Source organism: Loxodonta africana, chromosome 7, assembly GCF_030014295.1.
Source record: "Loxodonta africana isolate mLoxAfr1 chromosome 7, mLoxAfr1.hap2, whole genome shotgun sequence".
NCBI lineage: Eukaryota > Metazoa > Chordata > Mammalia > Proboscidea > Elephantidae > Loxodonta > Loxodonta africana.
Genome location: NC_087348.1, coordinates 79,386,536 through 79,402,671, shown reverse-complemented (window position 1 = coordinate 79,402,671; position 16,136 = coordinate 79,386,536). Strand labels below are relative to the sequence as shown.

The following is a 16,136-nucleotide window of genomic DNA, read 5'->3' as shown; positions in this document are numbered from 1 at the left end:
GAATACTTGGGAAGCCAGAACAACTTGTCCAAGACAAGGTCATGGAAACTCCATAGACACATCCAAACTCCCTGAGGGATCAAACTACTGAGCTAAGGGCTGTAGGGACCATGGTCTCAGGGAACATCTAGCTTAACTGGCATAACATGTATTATAAAGACAATGTTCTACATTCTACTTTGGTGAGTAGCGTCTGGGGCCATAAAAGCTTTTGGCTGGCCATCTAAGATACTCCATTGGTCTCAGGCCTTCAGGAGCAAGGGAGAATGAAGAAAACCAAAGACACAAGGGAAAGATTAGTTCAAATAACTGGTGGACCACAAGTACTACAGCTTCCACCAGACTGAGTCTAGCAAAACTAGATGGTGCCCAGCTACCACCACTGACTGTTACGACAGGGGTCATAATAGAGGGTCCTGGACAGAGCTGGAGGAAAATGTAGAACAAAATACTAACTCACAAAAAAAAAGACCACATTTAACTGGCCTGACAGACACTGAAGAAACCCTGAGAGTATGACCCCCAGACACCCTTTTATCTCAGTAATGAGGTCACGCCTGAGGTTCACCCTTCAGCCAAAGATTAGTCAGGCCCATAAAACAAAACAAGACTAAAGGGGCACACCAGCCCAGTGGAAAGGTCTGGAAGGCAGGAGGGGACAGGAAACCTGGTAATAGGGAACTCAAGGTCAAGGAGAGTGTTGACATGTCTTGGGGTTAGCAACCAATGTCAGAAAACAATATGTGTACTAATTGTTTAATGAGAAGCTAATTTGTTCTATAAAACTTCATCTGAAGTACAACTAAAAGAAAAAGAAATATGGTGCTAATAACCTGAGCCCCACACCACCCCACCTTGTAGGCCATAATGGTGTCTTCACAACACTGTAAGAAACAGTTACATCTAGTATCCCAGCTATTCCCTCAAGACCCAGTGAATACCCCTCCTTATATCTTTTTGCCTCAAGGAAAAGTGTGACACAGTAAGTTTTGCTCCTCTATCTCTATTAGGGAAGTAAATAAAAGGAGATAAGGAGGTCTAAAAACCAGATGAATCTGGGACTCAAGTTTCAGGTGCCTTTGTAGATGCTTCCCCATGATTCATCCTGTCAGATTCAAAGTAAAACAGACTTCCAAATAATCTACTGTTGATGCAGGACTAGAAGAATGTTTGCTGCTTTGGGGTGAGGAATTCTCACACACTCCACCCACACATGTCTGTCTCCACCAAAAAATAAAGGTCCAGATAGATCACAAACAGTATTGTCTATATTATCAATTTTCCCTAGTTTCCCTGAGAGCATGCAATTCCAGCCCAGACAAACTATCAAATTGTCCAGTTCTGGGAAGAGCAGGGGAAAGTTAATTTGTAAATAAAGTCTGTATGTATCCCTCTTCTTCAGGCCTACTCTTAGCAAATAGTCACCGCAGATCTTCATTGATTTTCCTACAGGGGAATGGGAATTTAAGCTACCAGCCAGATTTTAAGAATGGGGTACTTAATGGGCATCTTCAGGCATTGCCTATAGGGACACAGGATGAAGCTACCATTACCTAGGCACCAATGAATAAGTCTCCTTTCTCTTCAAACAAAATTCTAACATGTCTCTTCCTCTTTTTAGGGCCCCAGAGAACATCCTGAATAGGGAATATTTTGAACAGCATACTCCAGGTTGCCTTGTAAAGAGGAGAGCCAAGGCCCTGCAGCCAGGAACAAGAAGAGGCTTCCAGTCATGGGGAATAGAACCATCTTGGATTGGTGGCCCAGAAAGATCTGGTCTAGGTAGGGTCAAGGAGAAGGCAGGAGATAGGGAGAGGCATCCCCAGGACCAGCATAGAACATTACCGTAGAAGACCTCAAGTAAGATAGGTGGAAACAAGATAGGAAGGGTGGAGCTTTAATTAGAAGGTAGAAAAAGGCTAGAGAAATGAAAAATGTCTCCTGTGCCTATACTTGAAAGGGTAGGTACAATGCTAAGCCAAGACTGGAGCTATAGCCTACAGGTATGGCCATTCACATGTTATCTGACCATGGTAGAAATTATTCACCAACTGTGGCCCTTCTTAACTAACCTCTTGATATTTGACCCTCCACTTCTGACAATGGTGCCACATTAATCCATGGGAGGATATCCAAGACTATAAAGAGTCTAGTCATAACATTGGGTGAAAAGGTATGGGAGAAAATGAGTGTGTTCCTCTTCAGAGAAGATGAGATGTCATGCATGATTCTCCATGGATTCTTCAAATTCAGGAAGAACTTCCCTGTGGAGAAAAATTATTTGTTTTATGGAGCAAAATGAAAAACAAGAGCACATAAAATTTATACCTCAGGACTCAGACATGTGTGTTTTCAGAGTGATAATCTCTTGTCAGAAAAAGGGAGATCAACACAGGCTATACTGGAAGGCAATAGCACAGGTTAGATTGGTATGGTTACTACTCAGATTCAGGTTACCCACAGAGGGGCAGCAGGCGCTAAGGGTACTGACCCAGTTGTAGGATGAAAATACACAGCAGGTAGGTTTCAAGCACAGCCTGGGCTATGAACCCTAACATAAACACCCAGTTTTCTGACAGTGACGACAAGCATGGTGACAGTGAGCTTTAGGAGAAGTGATGCTTTGATACCTCTGAGACAGGACACAGACATCATGAGATAGCAAAACACCAGCCCAAACACCCAGACAAAAAGGAAGGAGTACACAGGACAAGTATCAAAAGCAATACAAAAGGTCAGTTCAAGAGGAACAGAGGAGGTGGACAGGTAACTATGCCAGGAACTGAGGCCTAGAAAATTAAAAAAAAAAAAAAAGGAGAGAGAGAGAGAACTTAGAGCTGGGCTTTAAGTTCAGTGTGAATACAGACCACATGACTGAAATTCTTAAACCTTAACATGAAGTTAGAAATTGTATAAAACATCAATAGATCAGGACAAGACTGAGCCTCCAAAACCAGTCAAGCATCCTTGGATTAATAATGTAAGATCAAAAAAGATTTCCTAAAGTCTTCTAAAGGTGTTGTGGAAAGAACTATAGATATGTTTAAAGATGATAAAGTAGAAGATACACATGAAACTAAGGCAAAGCAGAGGTATGAGCAAAGATCTGTGGCCACACCTTGGAGAATGGAAACACCTTGGAAAGACCACTAATTATGCCCGTGGGGATCAGGAAAAGCTTCACACATGAGCCAGCCTTAGAGAGGAAAATTGGAGGATGGCAGTATATTCCAGATGGACTTATTAACATAAAAAAGAACACTGAAGTTCATACTAATATGAAATTCTTGATGAACAGCTAAGAAATCAATGTTGAGGTAGCAGTGGAGAGGCATGAAGTTTGAAAGAAAAGTTGGACCCAGAGTGTGACAGACTTTAGATCTCTTCTGAGAAGCACTGTATATTAAATAAGAAGTAAAGGAAGACAAGAAAAAGAAGGAAAATGGGAGGTGGAGCCAACATCACACCGTAGATAGATGCACCACAACATCCCTATGCAGCAAAGACTAGAAAAACTAAATAAAACAGATACAAACATCAATTCTGAAACCATAAGCATCAAACGAAGCGATAAAGACCTAGCTCAAACACCAAATGGAAGAAGAAATTGATGCAAAACAGAGAACGAGGAGAGATACAGTAAGATGGTACAGTGTAGTCGTCTTGAAACACAAGCACCAACAACCCTGGACAGGTAGCCTCACTATGGCCTCACCCTTTGAGGCTGACGCGGCTCTGCTTCCCATGCTCCTTGTCTCTTCAGCTCCTGTTTCCTGCTTCCTTGGCCTCTCAAGCCCTCAGGCCTATTGAACTAGCCCAGCATCTGCCTTGCTCAGGTAACTGTCACAAAGCTCTTTAACTCTATCAATAAGTGCCCAAGGTACGCACTCAGCCAAGAAGCCTCAGCACAAAGGCACTCAGCTCTCTAGCTTGGGTCAGTTCCCTTGCCATCTGGAAACAGTCTCCTGGTTCTGGGGCTGCAGTTTCTCTGCTGATGATTCTTGCCATCTGCACCATCTCCAGTGTTACAGCTCTCTTCACTTCTTTATGAGCCCTCATAAGAATTGCCTTTGATGTTCATAATTCCACCAACAGTCTCTTCAGGGAAATCTAGGCTTTTTCACCATTATGAACCTTAAAACTCTTCTAGCCTCTACCCATTTACAGTTTCAAAACAGCTTCCACATTTCAGATATCTGTTAGAGGAGCACTCCACTCTCACTACCAAATTTTGTCTTAGATACCTAGTGCTGCTATGATAGAAATACCACCAGTGGATGTTTTAACAGACATTTATTCTCTCACTGTGTAGGAGGCTAGAAGTCCAAATTCAGGATGTTAGCTCCAGGGGAATCCTTTCTCTTTCTGTCAGCTCTGGAGTAAGGTCTTTGTCATCAGTCTTCCCCTGGGTATAAGAGTTTCTTAGCCCAGAGACCCCAGTTCCAAAGGACATGCTCCACTCCCAGCTCTTATTTCTTAGTGACAGGAAGTCATCCCTCTCTCTGCTTGCTTCTCTCTTTTATATCTCAAAGAGACTGACTGAAGACACAACTTAATCCTGTAGATTGTGTCCTGCCTCATTAACATAGCCACCTCTAATATGCATCATTAACATCATAGAGGTTAGAATTTGACAACTAAAGGAGGAATAAACAGTGTAGGTATAGAACTTTCAAATGGAGAGGAAGTCAAGGAGATATCAAGTAATAAAAGACTGCTTCAAAATTAGGAATATAAGGGTATGTTTCAAGGTAACCATAAAGAAAGTTAACAAAACTACTCATCAAAATAAAAAAGAAGAAAAACATAAACATTCAGTAAACAAAAAAATCTATAATAACAAAAGAAAAGAAAGGAAAATCTACAAACAAAAAGAACTCAGCACAGGAAAGTAAAAGGAACAATGAAAATGTGTCGGCATCACAAAAAGAAACCACAAAAATATGACACCAATTATCTCATACCTATCAGTGGAGCCCTGGTAACACACTGGTTTACAGCTTGGCTGCTAATCAAAAGGTCTGCAGTTCAAATCCACCAGCCACTCCTTAGAAACCCTATGAGGCAGTTCTACTCTGTCCTCTACGGTCACTGTGAGTCAGAATTGACTCAATGGCAACGGATGACAAATAATCACACTGAATATAAATGGCATTAATGTACCTGTAAAAAACAAAAAGTGACAGAATGGATTTAAAAAACAAGACCCATCAGTATGCAGTCTACAAGAGACACACGTTAGACACAAAGACACTACTATATTAAAAATCAAAGGATGGAAAAAATATACCAAGTAAACAGTAACCAAAAAAAAGCAGGAGTGGCAATCTCAGATAAAATAGACTTTGAGGCAAAATCCACTATAAAAGGCAAGGAAGGACGTTATATAATAATTAAAGGGATAATCCACCAAAAAGAAACTACCTTAATAAATATTTATGCAACCAATGACAAGGCTCCAAAAAACATAAAACAAACTCTAACTGTGCTGAAAAGAGAAATAGACAGACAGTAGTAGTAGGAGACTTCAACACTCCACTCTTGGTAAAGGACAGAACATCTAGAAAGAAACTCAGCAAAGATACAGAAGATCTAAAGGCTACAATCAAACACCTACAGCCTCATAGATGTATATAGAACACTCGACCCTATAGCAGTAAAGTATACATTCTTTTCCAGTATACATGGAATATTCTCCAAAATAGACCACAAAGCAATGCTCAATTTAAAAATAAATAATAGGCCACGAAGCAACCCTCAATAAAATCCAAAACATCGAAATAATAGAAGCATTCTCTCTGATCACAAACCATAAAAGTAGAAATCAATAACAGGAAAAGAAAGGAAAAAGAAACAAATACATGAAAACTGAATAACAACTTGCTTAAATCCAACTGATAAACTTGCAATAAAATAGAAATAGAAGGGAAATTCCTCAACATAATAAAGGGCATCTAAACAAAACCAACAGCCAACCTCATTCTTAATGGAGAGAGGCTGACATCATTCCCCCGAGAACAGGAACAAGACAGGGATGCCATTTATCACCACACCTATTAAACATCTTGCTGGAAGTCCTAGACAGAGCAATAAGACAAGAAAAAGAAATAAAGGCCCTCCAAATTGGAAGGGAAAAGTACAACTATCCCTATTTGCAGGTGATATGGTCCTATACATAGAGAACCACAAAGATTCCACAAGAAAACTATTGGAACTCATAGAAAGATTTAGCAGAGTAGCCGGATACAAGGTCAACATACAAAAGTCAGTTGGATTCTTACACCCAATCTTCAAAAAGGAAATCAAGAAAACGATGCCATTTGTAATAGCCCATTCAGGTGTGATTAATTACATTTGTGTGTGACCTTTTTAGCCATGGTCTTGTAACTCCAACCCAAGTGATTGGGTAGGACTGTGTGATAGGGTAATTGTAGCCCACTAAGGGGTTTGGTCAGTTTTGCCTTAAAAGAGAGTCAATTCCAGAGCAGAGAGGGGGATCCTACCTCTTCCAAGGAAGAACAGCCAGGAGCAGAGATTATATCCTTTGCACCTGGGATTCCTGTGCTGAGAAGCTCCCGGAAGCAGAATACCAAGACAGAAAGAGAGAGAGAGAGAGAGAGAGCTGTAACCCTAAAGATGGTGAGAAGCGGTGGCAGGAGAGACCAGCAGCAGAGACCTAGCAGCAGGACATGGCATGGTGGGCTTCCTGGCCTACAGAGAGAAAACTGAGTGCCTTTGGGCAGAGGCCTAGGGCCAGGGAGAGGAATGCTTGTGAGCATGGCTGGGAAGAGGCTGTCCTGATGAAAGAACTATATCCTGAGTGTTTCTGAGCCTGAATTATAACTGTTACTTCCCTTATAATAAACCCCATAATCATGAGTATGGTCTTTGAGTTCTGAATGGCCATTGCAATGAATTATCAAACCCAGCAGAGAAGTAGAGAGTGCTGTGGGAGGGATGGCTGTTGTCAGAGTGGGTAAAAATGGTGGAGAGAGAAGGCATGTCTGACCTCTGCCTCATCAGAATCAGGCTTGGGCTGTGGATCTTGGTTCTTTTTCCCTCTTGTGGGCTTAGAGGAGGTCGAACACTGCCTCCAAGCCATTTTTATACCCCTAAAAAGATAAAATAGTTAGGAATAAATCTAACCAGGGACATAAACCAAAACCCACTGCCATCAAGTCATTTCCAACCCATAGCAACCCCATAGGATTTCCAAGTCCTTAAATCTCCACAGAAATAGACTGCCACATCTTTCTTTCACAGAACCACTGGTGGTTTCAAACCAACAATCTTTTGGTTAGCAGTCGATCACTGTAACCACAGCGCTACCAGGGTTCCTAGGGATGTAAAAGACATATACAAAGAAAACTATGAAACACCACTAAAAGAGACCTACATAAATGGAAAACATACCATGCTAACGGATAGTAAGAGTCAACATTGTGGAAGTGTCAATTCTACCCAAAGCAATCTCCAGACATAATGCATTCCCAGTCCAAACACTAAGAGCATTATTCTACAAGATGGAAAAAATAATCACCAGCTTTATATGGAAAGGAATGAAGCCTTGGATAAACAAAGTATTATTGAAGAAAAGGAACAAAGTAGGAGGCCTTGCACTACCTGAACTCAGAATCTACCATACTGCCACAGAAATCAAAACAGCCTGGTACTGGTACAACAACAGACACATAGACCGATGGAAAAGAATTGAGAATCCAGGCATAAATCCATCAACTTATGGTCCACTGATCTTTGACAAAGGACCAAAGCACATTCACCAGGGAAAAGAAAGTCTTTTCAATAAAAGGTGCTGGCAAAACCAGATGGCCATCTGTAAATATGTGAAACAAGACCCATACCTCACACCATACACAAAAACTAACTTAAATGAATCAAAGACCTAAATATAAAACCTAAAACTGCAAAGATAGTGGGAGAAAAAAAATACAGGTAATGCCGGGGACCTTAATACATGGCATGAATACAATACAAACCATAATTAACATGCACAAGCACCAGAAGATAAATTGGATAACTGGGAGCTCCTAAAAATTAAACACTGTGCTCATCAAAAGATTACCAAAAGATTAAAAAGAGAACCTACAGACTGGGAAAATAAATTTAGCTACGATATATTCAATGACCATTCCTTCTTTAAAATCTGCAGAATACTTTACCTCAATTACAAAAAGACAAATAATCCAACTTAAAAATGGGCAAAGGATATGAACAAACATTTCTCCAGAGAAGACATTCAGGCAGCTAACAGGCACATGAGGAAATGATCACGATCATTAGCCATTAGAGAAATGCAAATCAAAACTACAATGAGATTCTACTTTGCCCCGACATTATTGGAACTAATCAAAAAAAAATAGAAAATAACTAATGTTGGGGAGGCTGTGGGGTGATTGGAACTCTTAAGCATTGCTGGTAGAAATGTAAATTGGTACAACAATTTTGGTAAATAATATGGTACCTTCTTATAAAGCTAGAAATAGAAATAACATATGGTCCAGCAATCCCACTTCTAGAAATATATCCTAGAGAAATAAGAGCCGTCACATGTATAGACATATGCACACCCATGTTCATTGCATAATAGCAAAAAGATGGAAACAACCTAGATGCCCATCAACAGATGAATGAATAAACAAATTATAGTATAAACACACAATGGATTAAAGAACAATAATCAATCTGCAAAACATCTCACAACATGGATGAATCTAGAAGGCATTATGCTGAGTGAAATAAGTCAATCCCAAAATGACAAATATTGTATGAGACCACTACTACAAAAACCAAAAAAAAAATTTTACACACAGAAAAAACAATCTTTGATGGTTATGAGTGAGGGGAGGAGTGGGAAGGGAAAATCACTAACTAGATAGTAGACAAGTGTTAACTTTAGTGAAGGGAAAGACAACACACAACACAGGGGAAGTCAACACGACCTGACCAAGGCAAAGCCACAGGAGCTTCCTAAACATATCCAAATACCATGAAGGACTGAGTTACTGCAGCTGAGAGCTGGGGGCCATGTTCTCAGGGAACATCTAGGTCAATAGGCATAAATAGTTTGTACAGCATACGTGACGCCGAGATCAGAACTAGATGATGCCTGGCTACCCACTACCAACCACTTTGACTGGAATCACAACAGAAATGGGGAGGGTTCTGACACACTGTAGGGAATGAAACCCATGTCGCAGAATACTTTATGTACAAGCAATTGAATGGGAGACTAATTTGTTCTATAATCTTTCACCTAAGGCACAAAAAAAAAATTTTTAAGAGAAATCTAGTAATACCCACCTCAAAGAATTCTGTGCCAATGAAATGAAACTATGTAAATGTAGTTGCTGACACGATGATGGCAATGATTATTTAAATGTAATGTGGCTTCTATTTTAAACTTGAGACTAAACATCAAGAGGATTGGCAATACAAAAAAAAAAAAAGACTGTCTACCTTAAGCATTGTGCTCATTCAAGGTCTATCAATATGGGATCAAATTGACAACAGCAACTCAAAACATTAGATAAGAACCTTAGAGGACAGTGAGTTTATGTTAATGGAGAGGAACAAGTCAGAAAAGGAAGACAAGGATGGCTGCACAGCTCAATGTACTCAATGCCCCTGAATTGTACGTATAGAAACTGTTGAACCGGTGTATGTTTCTGCTGTGTATACTCTCAGCAACAACAAAAACAAATTATAAAAAAAAGAAACAAAGCTTAGGGCTAAAGGTCAAGGAGCCAGAAGAGAATTTCTTTGGGAAGTCAGAACCCTGAAAAGCACCTGTGCATAACTGGGGAATTTAGAAAACCACACACACACCCAGAACAAGAAAACCAAAAAAAAAAAAAAATCACTCTGTCCAGTCAATTTCCAGTCATAGCGACCCTATAGGACAGAGTAGAACTGCTCCATAGGATTCCCAAGGAGCAGCTGGTGGTTTTGAACTGCTGACCTTTTTTTTGGTTTGCAACTGTAGCTCTTAACCACTGGGCCCCCGGGGCTTCCCCAGGACAAGACTCAGGTCCAAAAGCCAAACCAAAAGCCTCTTGCCTTTGAATCAATTTCAACTCATAGCAACAACATGCATTAAAAAGTAGGACTGCTCCATAGGGTTTTCTTGGCTGTACTCTTTACGAAAGCAGATCACCAGGCTTTCTTCCATAGTTCTGTGGGGTGGGTTCAAATAGCCAACTTTTAGTTTAGTATTCTTGAGCAAATGTTTGCACCACCCCGTGACCACTTATGTCCAGAAAAGACCTAAGAAAATCCTAAACTTTCACCTAAGGTTGATCTCTAGGCTTCGTGTAAGCCTAAATGTTGAAGGAGTGTCCCAGTGCAGAGCCAATCCACAAAGACGGCAAGAGGTGGAGTTTTTTCTATTGTTTTCCCCTCTATTATTCTACAAGAAATGCTAAAAAGAAGTCCCTTTAGTTGCAATGAAAGGACACTAGACAGCAACTTGAAGTCATATGAAAAAGTAAAGGTGTCCAGTAAAGGTAAATTCATGGGCAAATATAAAAGCCAGTTTTATTGTATTTTTGGTTTGTAACTTTATTTGTTATATCCTATCATTGTTATTCCAAACCAAAAACCAAACCCATTGCCATCAAGTGAATTCAAACTCATAACAACCCTATAGAACAGAGTAGAACTGCCCCGTAGGGTTTGCAAGAAGCAGCTGGTGGATTCGAACTGCCAACCTTTTGGTTGAACTCTGTTTTTGTTATTAGTTGCCACCAAATCAGCTTGGACTGATGGTGACTCCTACTGTGCAGAATAGAACTGCATTCCATCAGGTTTTCAAGGATGGGACCTTTCAGAAGCAGATCGCCAAGACTTTCATTTGAGAAGCTTCTGAGTAAGCTCAAACAACCAACTTTTCAGGCTCCAAGAGGGCAGGGGAGCCCATAGAGTTTAACATCTCTGACAAATAGATCTGAAGGAGCAAAGAGGAGATATCTAGCCAAGGAGGCCTCTGCATTTTTTATATAGAAGTGGTAAAACATAAAGCAGAAAAGATACAACCACTGCATTATATTCCCTAAAGAGAGTGAAGGGAGGCCTAGATGTTGGAGAGGGAAGGACAGGCATTCAGGGACTGAAACAGGAGGAGGAACACCTCTTCCTAACCCTTCAACACCACAGAGCTGCCCATCTAATAGGGCTTTCCATGAGACTGGGGGCTGAGTACTCTGTTCCTTAAGCTGAGCTTGATGAACCTGTAAGATCAGGGGTCCATTTGAGGCTACAGTGTAAAATCACCAAGGCTTGGGCATTTAGGAAAAAGATTAGAGAGAGGCTCATGAAGGACCTAAGGAGTAGCAAAGAAGTTCCAGGGCATCTCAGGGCTCCAATTTGTACAACAGCCTAGGCCCCAGGGGAGAGGGAGAGATGAACTCAGCAACAAAGACATAAAAGAGTTGTAGCCAATAGAATAACAGCAGCTATGGAAGACAGTTCCATTCAAAAAGGATCTCTCCTGGACATTCCTGCAGGGAGCAACCAAGGGGCCAGAGGTGAGGGGTAGGAGCCAGTTTTCTTGTTCTGTGTTTCTAATCTCTGTCCTGATTGCCTTTGCCTCTCTTTCTCCTCCATCCTTGGTTTTCTCAATGTACTTCCTTAGTTTGATTCTTCCTATTCTGGCCCTCTTTTCCCTCAAGATCTTCACCTGTGCAGAGACAAAGACCTGAAGACTGGAGAACAAGTGAAAAGAATGAGAATGAGCTCTCCTCTGGACGTGTGAGAATGGGACTCCCTACCATAGGAAAGTGCAGCTAAACCCCCGACTCATGAGATCTGACCCAGAGAAGGCACTCTGTAAATGCTGAACAAAAGGCCAAACCAAAATCATTGCCATCCAGTGGATTCTGACACATAGCGACCCTATAGGCAAGAGTAGAACTGCCCAGAAGGGTTTCCAAGTAGGGGCTGGTGAATTAGAACCACCAAACTTCTGGTTAGCAGCCCAGCTCTTAACCACTGCACCTCCAAGGCTCCAAGGGACTAGGGAAATCAGGAGAGCTTTCATTTTACGTTGTGGACTTAAGACTCCTGAAAAGAGGTAGTCATTGAACTCACCCATTTCTGGTTTTATTTTCAGTTGAAAACTAGATGTGAATGTCAAATTGCCTAAATTCATAAAGATGATTTAACAAAAAAGCAGCAGCCAATACCACACTTAAGAGAGAATTCTAGAGGCTCTTTAAAGTCCAGAGCCAAATAAGGATGCTGGCTCTCACAGATCTTTTATACTGTTTGAAAATTCTAAACAATTTAAGAAGATACAAAATAAAAATAAGGGCATACATGATTCAAAGTTATTGTAATAGTAATACATTTTACCAAAAAGCAAAATCCAAGAGGGAGAACTTACTGAAAAGCTTTTAGCTTTGGTGAGTATTGTAAATAACTGTATTTTGGAGAATGTTATTAAAAATAATAATCAGAAGAATATTTCTTAAGTAACAATAACTAGCTAGAAGATACAAAGAGGGAAAAAGTAATAAAATGGAAAAAATTCCAAAAACACCTAGAAATAATATGTACATGTATATTGTTTTTTAATTGTGAGAGTCCTATGATGTAAAGGAATAAGCATGAGATTTCTGAATAGAAATAATCAATGGCATAATGCAGAGTCAATTGTTTACAGACCATAATTGATTTATATGTTTAATATAACACCAAAAAAAACTATAACCAGTCTTTTTTTATTTAAAAAGCAATTATTTAAAGTTATTAGTAAGAATCTCCCCTACCATATGGTAGAAAATCTTGCAACATAACAATCAGGTATACCTACACATGCTGTTAGGGAACATTTTCTAAGATAATTAAGTTAAAAAAGAAAAGGAAAGGAAAGAAAACAAGGATATGATTAATATGCTAACATTTGTTTTTGTCTTTTATGAGAAAATATGCATGTATATTCTTGTCCATGCAAAAGCTATCTCTGGAAGTATCCTCAAGAAACATATTACTGGATGCTTCTGGTGAAAAGAAAAAAATCCTGGGAGGTTCAAGCATGGGGGTCCTTCCATTGTTTATATTTTTCAGTTTATTTGAATTTTTACCATTTGCACGTATTACATCTTAAAATTGAAATACTATTGAAAATAAAATTTATGTGGTTATACCCTCTGTATAGATTGCTGTTGCATCACTTGAAATTCTATTCAAAGGAAATAATGTGACTAGCTCGCAAAGATTAGTAGCATTATTTTGGGCAGTAAATATAGAATAACCAAATATAAAAATATAAGGTAGCTGTTAAAATTAAGGTAACAAATAGTTTTTAATGACACTAGTAAGTCTTTGGTTCATTTATTCGTCCATACAAAACTTCTTTATTGAGTACTTGCTTTCTATCTTAGAACTCTAAGACAAAGGCAAGATAAAAATGTGTCTCTATATAATGATATAAACTACTTAAAAATAAAACCAGAAAAATGAAAGTATAAACCAAATATTAGTATTTATTATCTATTAGTAGTAAAATTGTTGTTGATAGATTTGGACCTGCTTATTAGACATACAAGTGAAGATGATAAATAGCTATTTCAACCTTTCTGTTTAAAATTTACTTTGGCTTTCTTTGTTGCTCCTCTGTAGAATATTTCAAAGAAAATTTTAGGGTCAGTCATAAACAAAAGGACCTGGGTCATTAGAGGGTGGTCTCTAATCACGGTCTTAAGCTGCGCTTTCAAACACAACTTTCTTCCTCTTTCAGTTTTAGGGACAGAAACTGAGAGTAGAGCACCTGTGCCATGTTCACCTCCATCAACAGTTCCAGCCCTCAGGTTTCCCAGTTCATCCTGATGGGTCTCCCAGGCATTCACAATTGGCAGCACTGGCTCGCCCTGCCCCTGGCTCTACTTTACCTCTTAGCTCTTGGTGCCAATCTCCTCATCATGATCACCATCCAACATGAGCCCATACTACATGAGCCCATGTATCATTTTCTGGAAATATTGGCAGTGGTAGATATTGGTCTGGCCACCACTATCATGCCCAAGATTCTGGCCATCTTCTGGTTTGACTCCAAGGCCATCAGCCTCCCTGAGTGTTTTGCTCAAATCTATGCCATCCACTACTTCTTGTGCATGGAATCTGGCATCTTCCTCTGCATGGCAGTGGACAGATATGTAGCCATCTGTCACCCCCTTCGATACCCCTCCATAGTTACTGAAGCTTTTGTGGTCAAAGTCACAGGATTCATGGTGCTCAGGAATGGCCTGTTGACCATCCCAGTGCCTGTCCTGGCTGCTCAGCGACACTACTGCTCCAGGAATGAGATTGAGCACTGCCTCTGCTCTAACTTGGGAGTTATCAGCCTAGCTTGTGATGACATCACTGTGAACAAATTTTATCAACTGGTCTTAGCATGGATCCTGGTTGGGAGTGATATGGCTCTGGTGTTTTCTTCCTATGCTCTAATCCTCCGCTCTGTGCTGAGGCTGAACTCAGCAGAAGGAATGTCCAAAGCTCTGAACACCTGCAGCTCCCACCTCAACCTAATCCTCTTCTTCTACTCAATTATCATTGTGCTGTCTGTCACACATCTAGCAGAGAAAAAGTTTCCCCTCATCCCCGTACTCCTTAACGTGCTGCACAATGTCATCCCTCCTGCACTCAACCCCATGGTCTATGCACTCAGGATGCAGGAGCTCAGGCTGGGCTTCCAGAGGCTACTTAGGCTGGGTGAAGATGGGTCCACCAAGTAACTCCAGCTGTAGGAAACCATGAAGACCTGAATGAAACACAGAGGTTTATTTCTCAACACTGCTGTGTTGTGATTCTGCCTTCACCTCTAACTAGGAATAAAATGACCAGTGAAATTGTGAAACTGTAAATCTCACTAATCAAAATATGCATATTAAAATTACAATGAAATTTCCTATTACCTAGAAAATAAGTGATTAGGTAAGAGCAGAAAAACAAAGTGTCCCTGACTGCTGATGCCACCCTGAGATGAGACATTCAAATTTTTCCAGCCTCTAGACATTTGATCAACCAAACTGTTCGAGTCTTCCAAGCTGAGGCTACAGAAAATCATGGAGTAGAAGTAAGCCATCCACACTGTGGCTTTTTTTGAATTCTTGACCCAAAGAATATATGAATGCAATAAAAGAGTTGTTGTTTTACGTTACTATGCTTAGGGCGTAAGGTTACATGGAACTAATAAAACAATAATACCAATCACCATTGATTCAATTCTGACTCATAGCTACCCTGTAGGACAGAGTAGAACTGCCCCCATAGGGTTTCCAAGGAGTGCCTGGTGGATTCAAACTGCCAACATTTTTGTTAGCAGCCATAGCTCACGTGGAACTACAAGGCTAGATTTTGCTGCTTAAAGAATGTTGCCAGAGGTTCTAAGATAGGGGTAAGCTCTGGAAAGAAAAGGTATATTTTGAGTTGGGTAGACTTCAGAATCTTCCTATAATTATAGGCATTATTCAACAGAGAGGGATATATTAAGCCTGGGGAGCCTGAAATGGAAAGCTGTCTATCTGGTGGGGCTGCCCTGGGACCAGGCTGAATGGATCTGCCCCCAGGAATCACTTGGACAAATCCTGAGAGCAATGAGGTCCTTTCCCCATTGCAAAGTAAAAATCATTAGGCCCTGGAAGATTCTTGGAATAGACTGGGGAGGGCCTAGAGAGCAGCACAACAGGAAACAGGACCAGGGCATCTAAGGGATCTAATTTTCTAAAATCCAGACTCCAGGGATGGCAAGAAAAACTGGGGATCTTTTCTGAACAACAAAAGCCTGAACACAGGCAGCTGGTCCAGCGGGGTAGAAGTAGAGAAGGAAACAGGAGAGAAATAAGCTCTGAGCTCTAAGGTGGTCACACTCAAGAAAATGGAACGTTCCAGTAGGAAAACTGCAAATAAAACATAATGAAACAAAACAAAATCATTCACAAAACAAAGAGAAAAGCAAACATTTCACAATGATACATAAGAGACTCTTGGTAAAAAGGTTCAATTAATAATGATAAGCCAAAGGGTCTAGAATAATAAATTCTAGATCCAAGATTTCCAAAACAAAAAAAAAGTTTCGAGAATCATTGGTATTCAATAACACAGATGAAGAGAGTACTGGG

General features: G+C 40.2%; 1 protein-coding gene across 1 annotated transcript; it reads left to right on the top strand.

Moving 5' to 3' along the window:
* The first annotated feature begins 13,793 nt into the window (after window positions 1-13,793).
* On the top strand, window positions 13,794-14,750 carry LOC135231965 (olfactory receptor 56B4-like). The gene has a single exon (XM_064289211.1). It carries the CDS (start codon window positions 13,794-13,796, stop codon window positions 14,748-14,750), a length of 957 nt encoding a protein of 318 aa, XP_064145281.1.
* Window positions 14,751-16,136: the final 1,386 nt, after the last annotated feature.

What these genes read in the sequence shown, in the direction of transcription:
- LOC135231965 (XM_064289211.1), top strand. Translation starts at nt 13,794, where the DNA reads ATGTTCACCTCCATCAACAGTTCCAGCCCTCAGGTTTCCCAGTTCATC.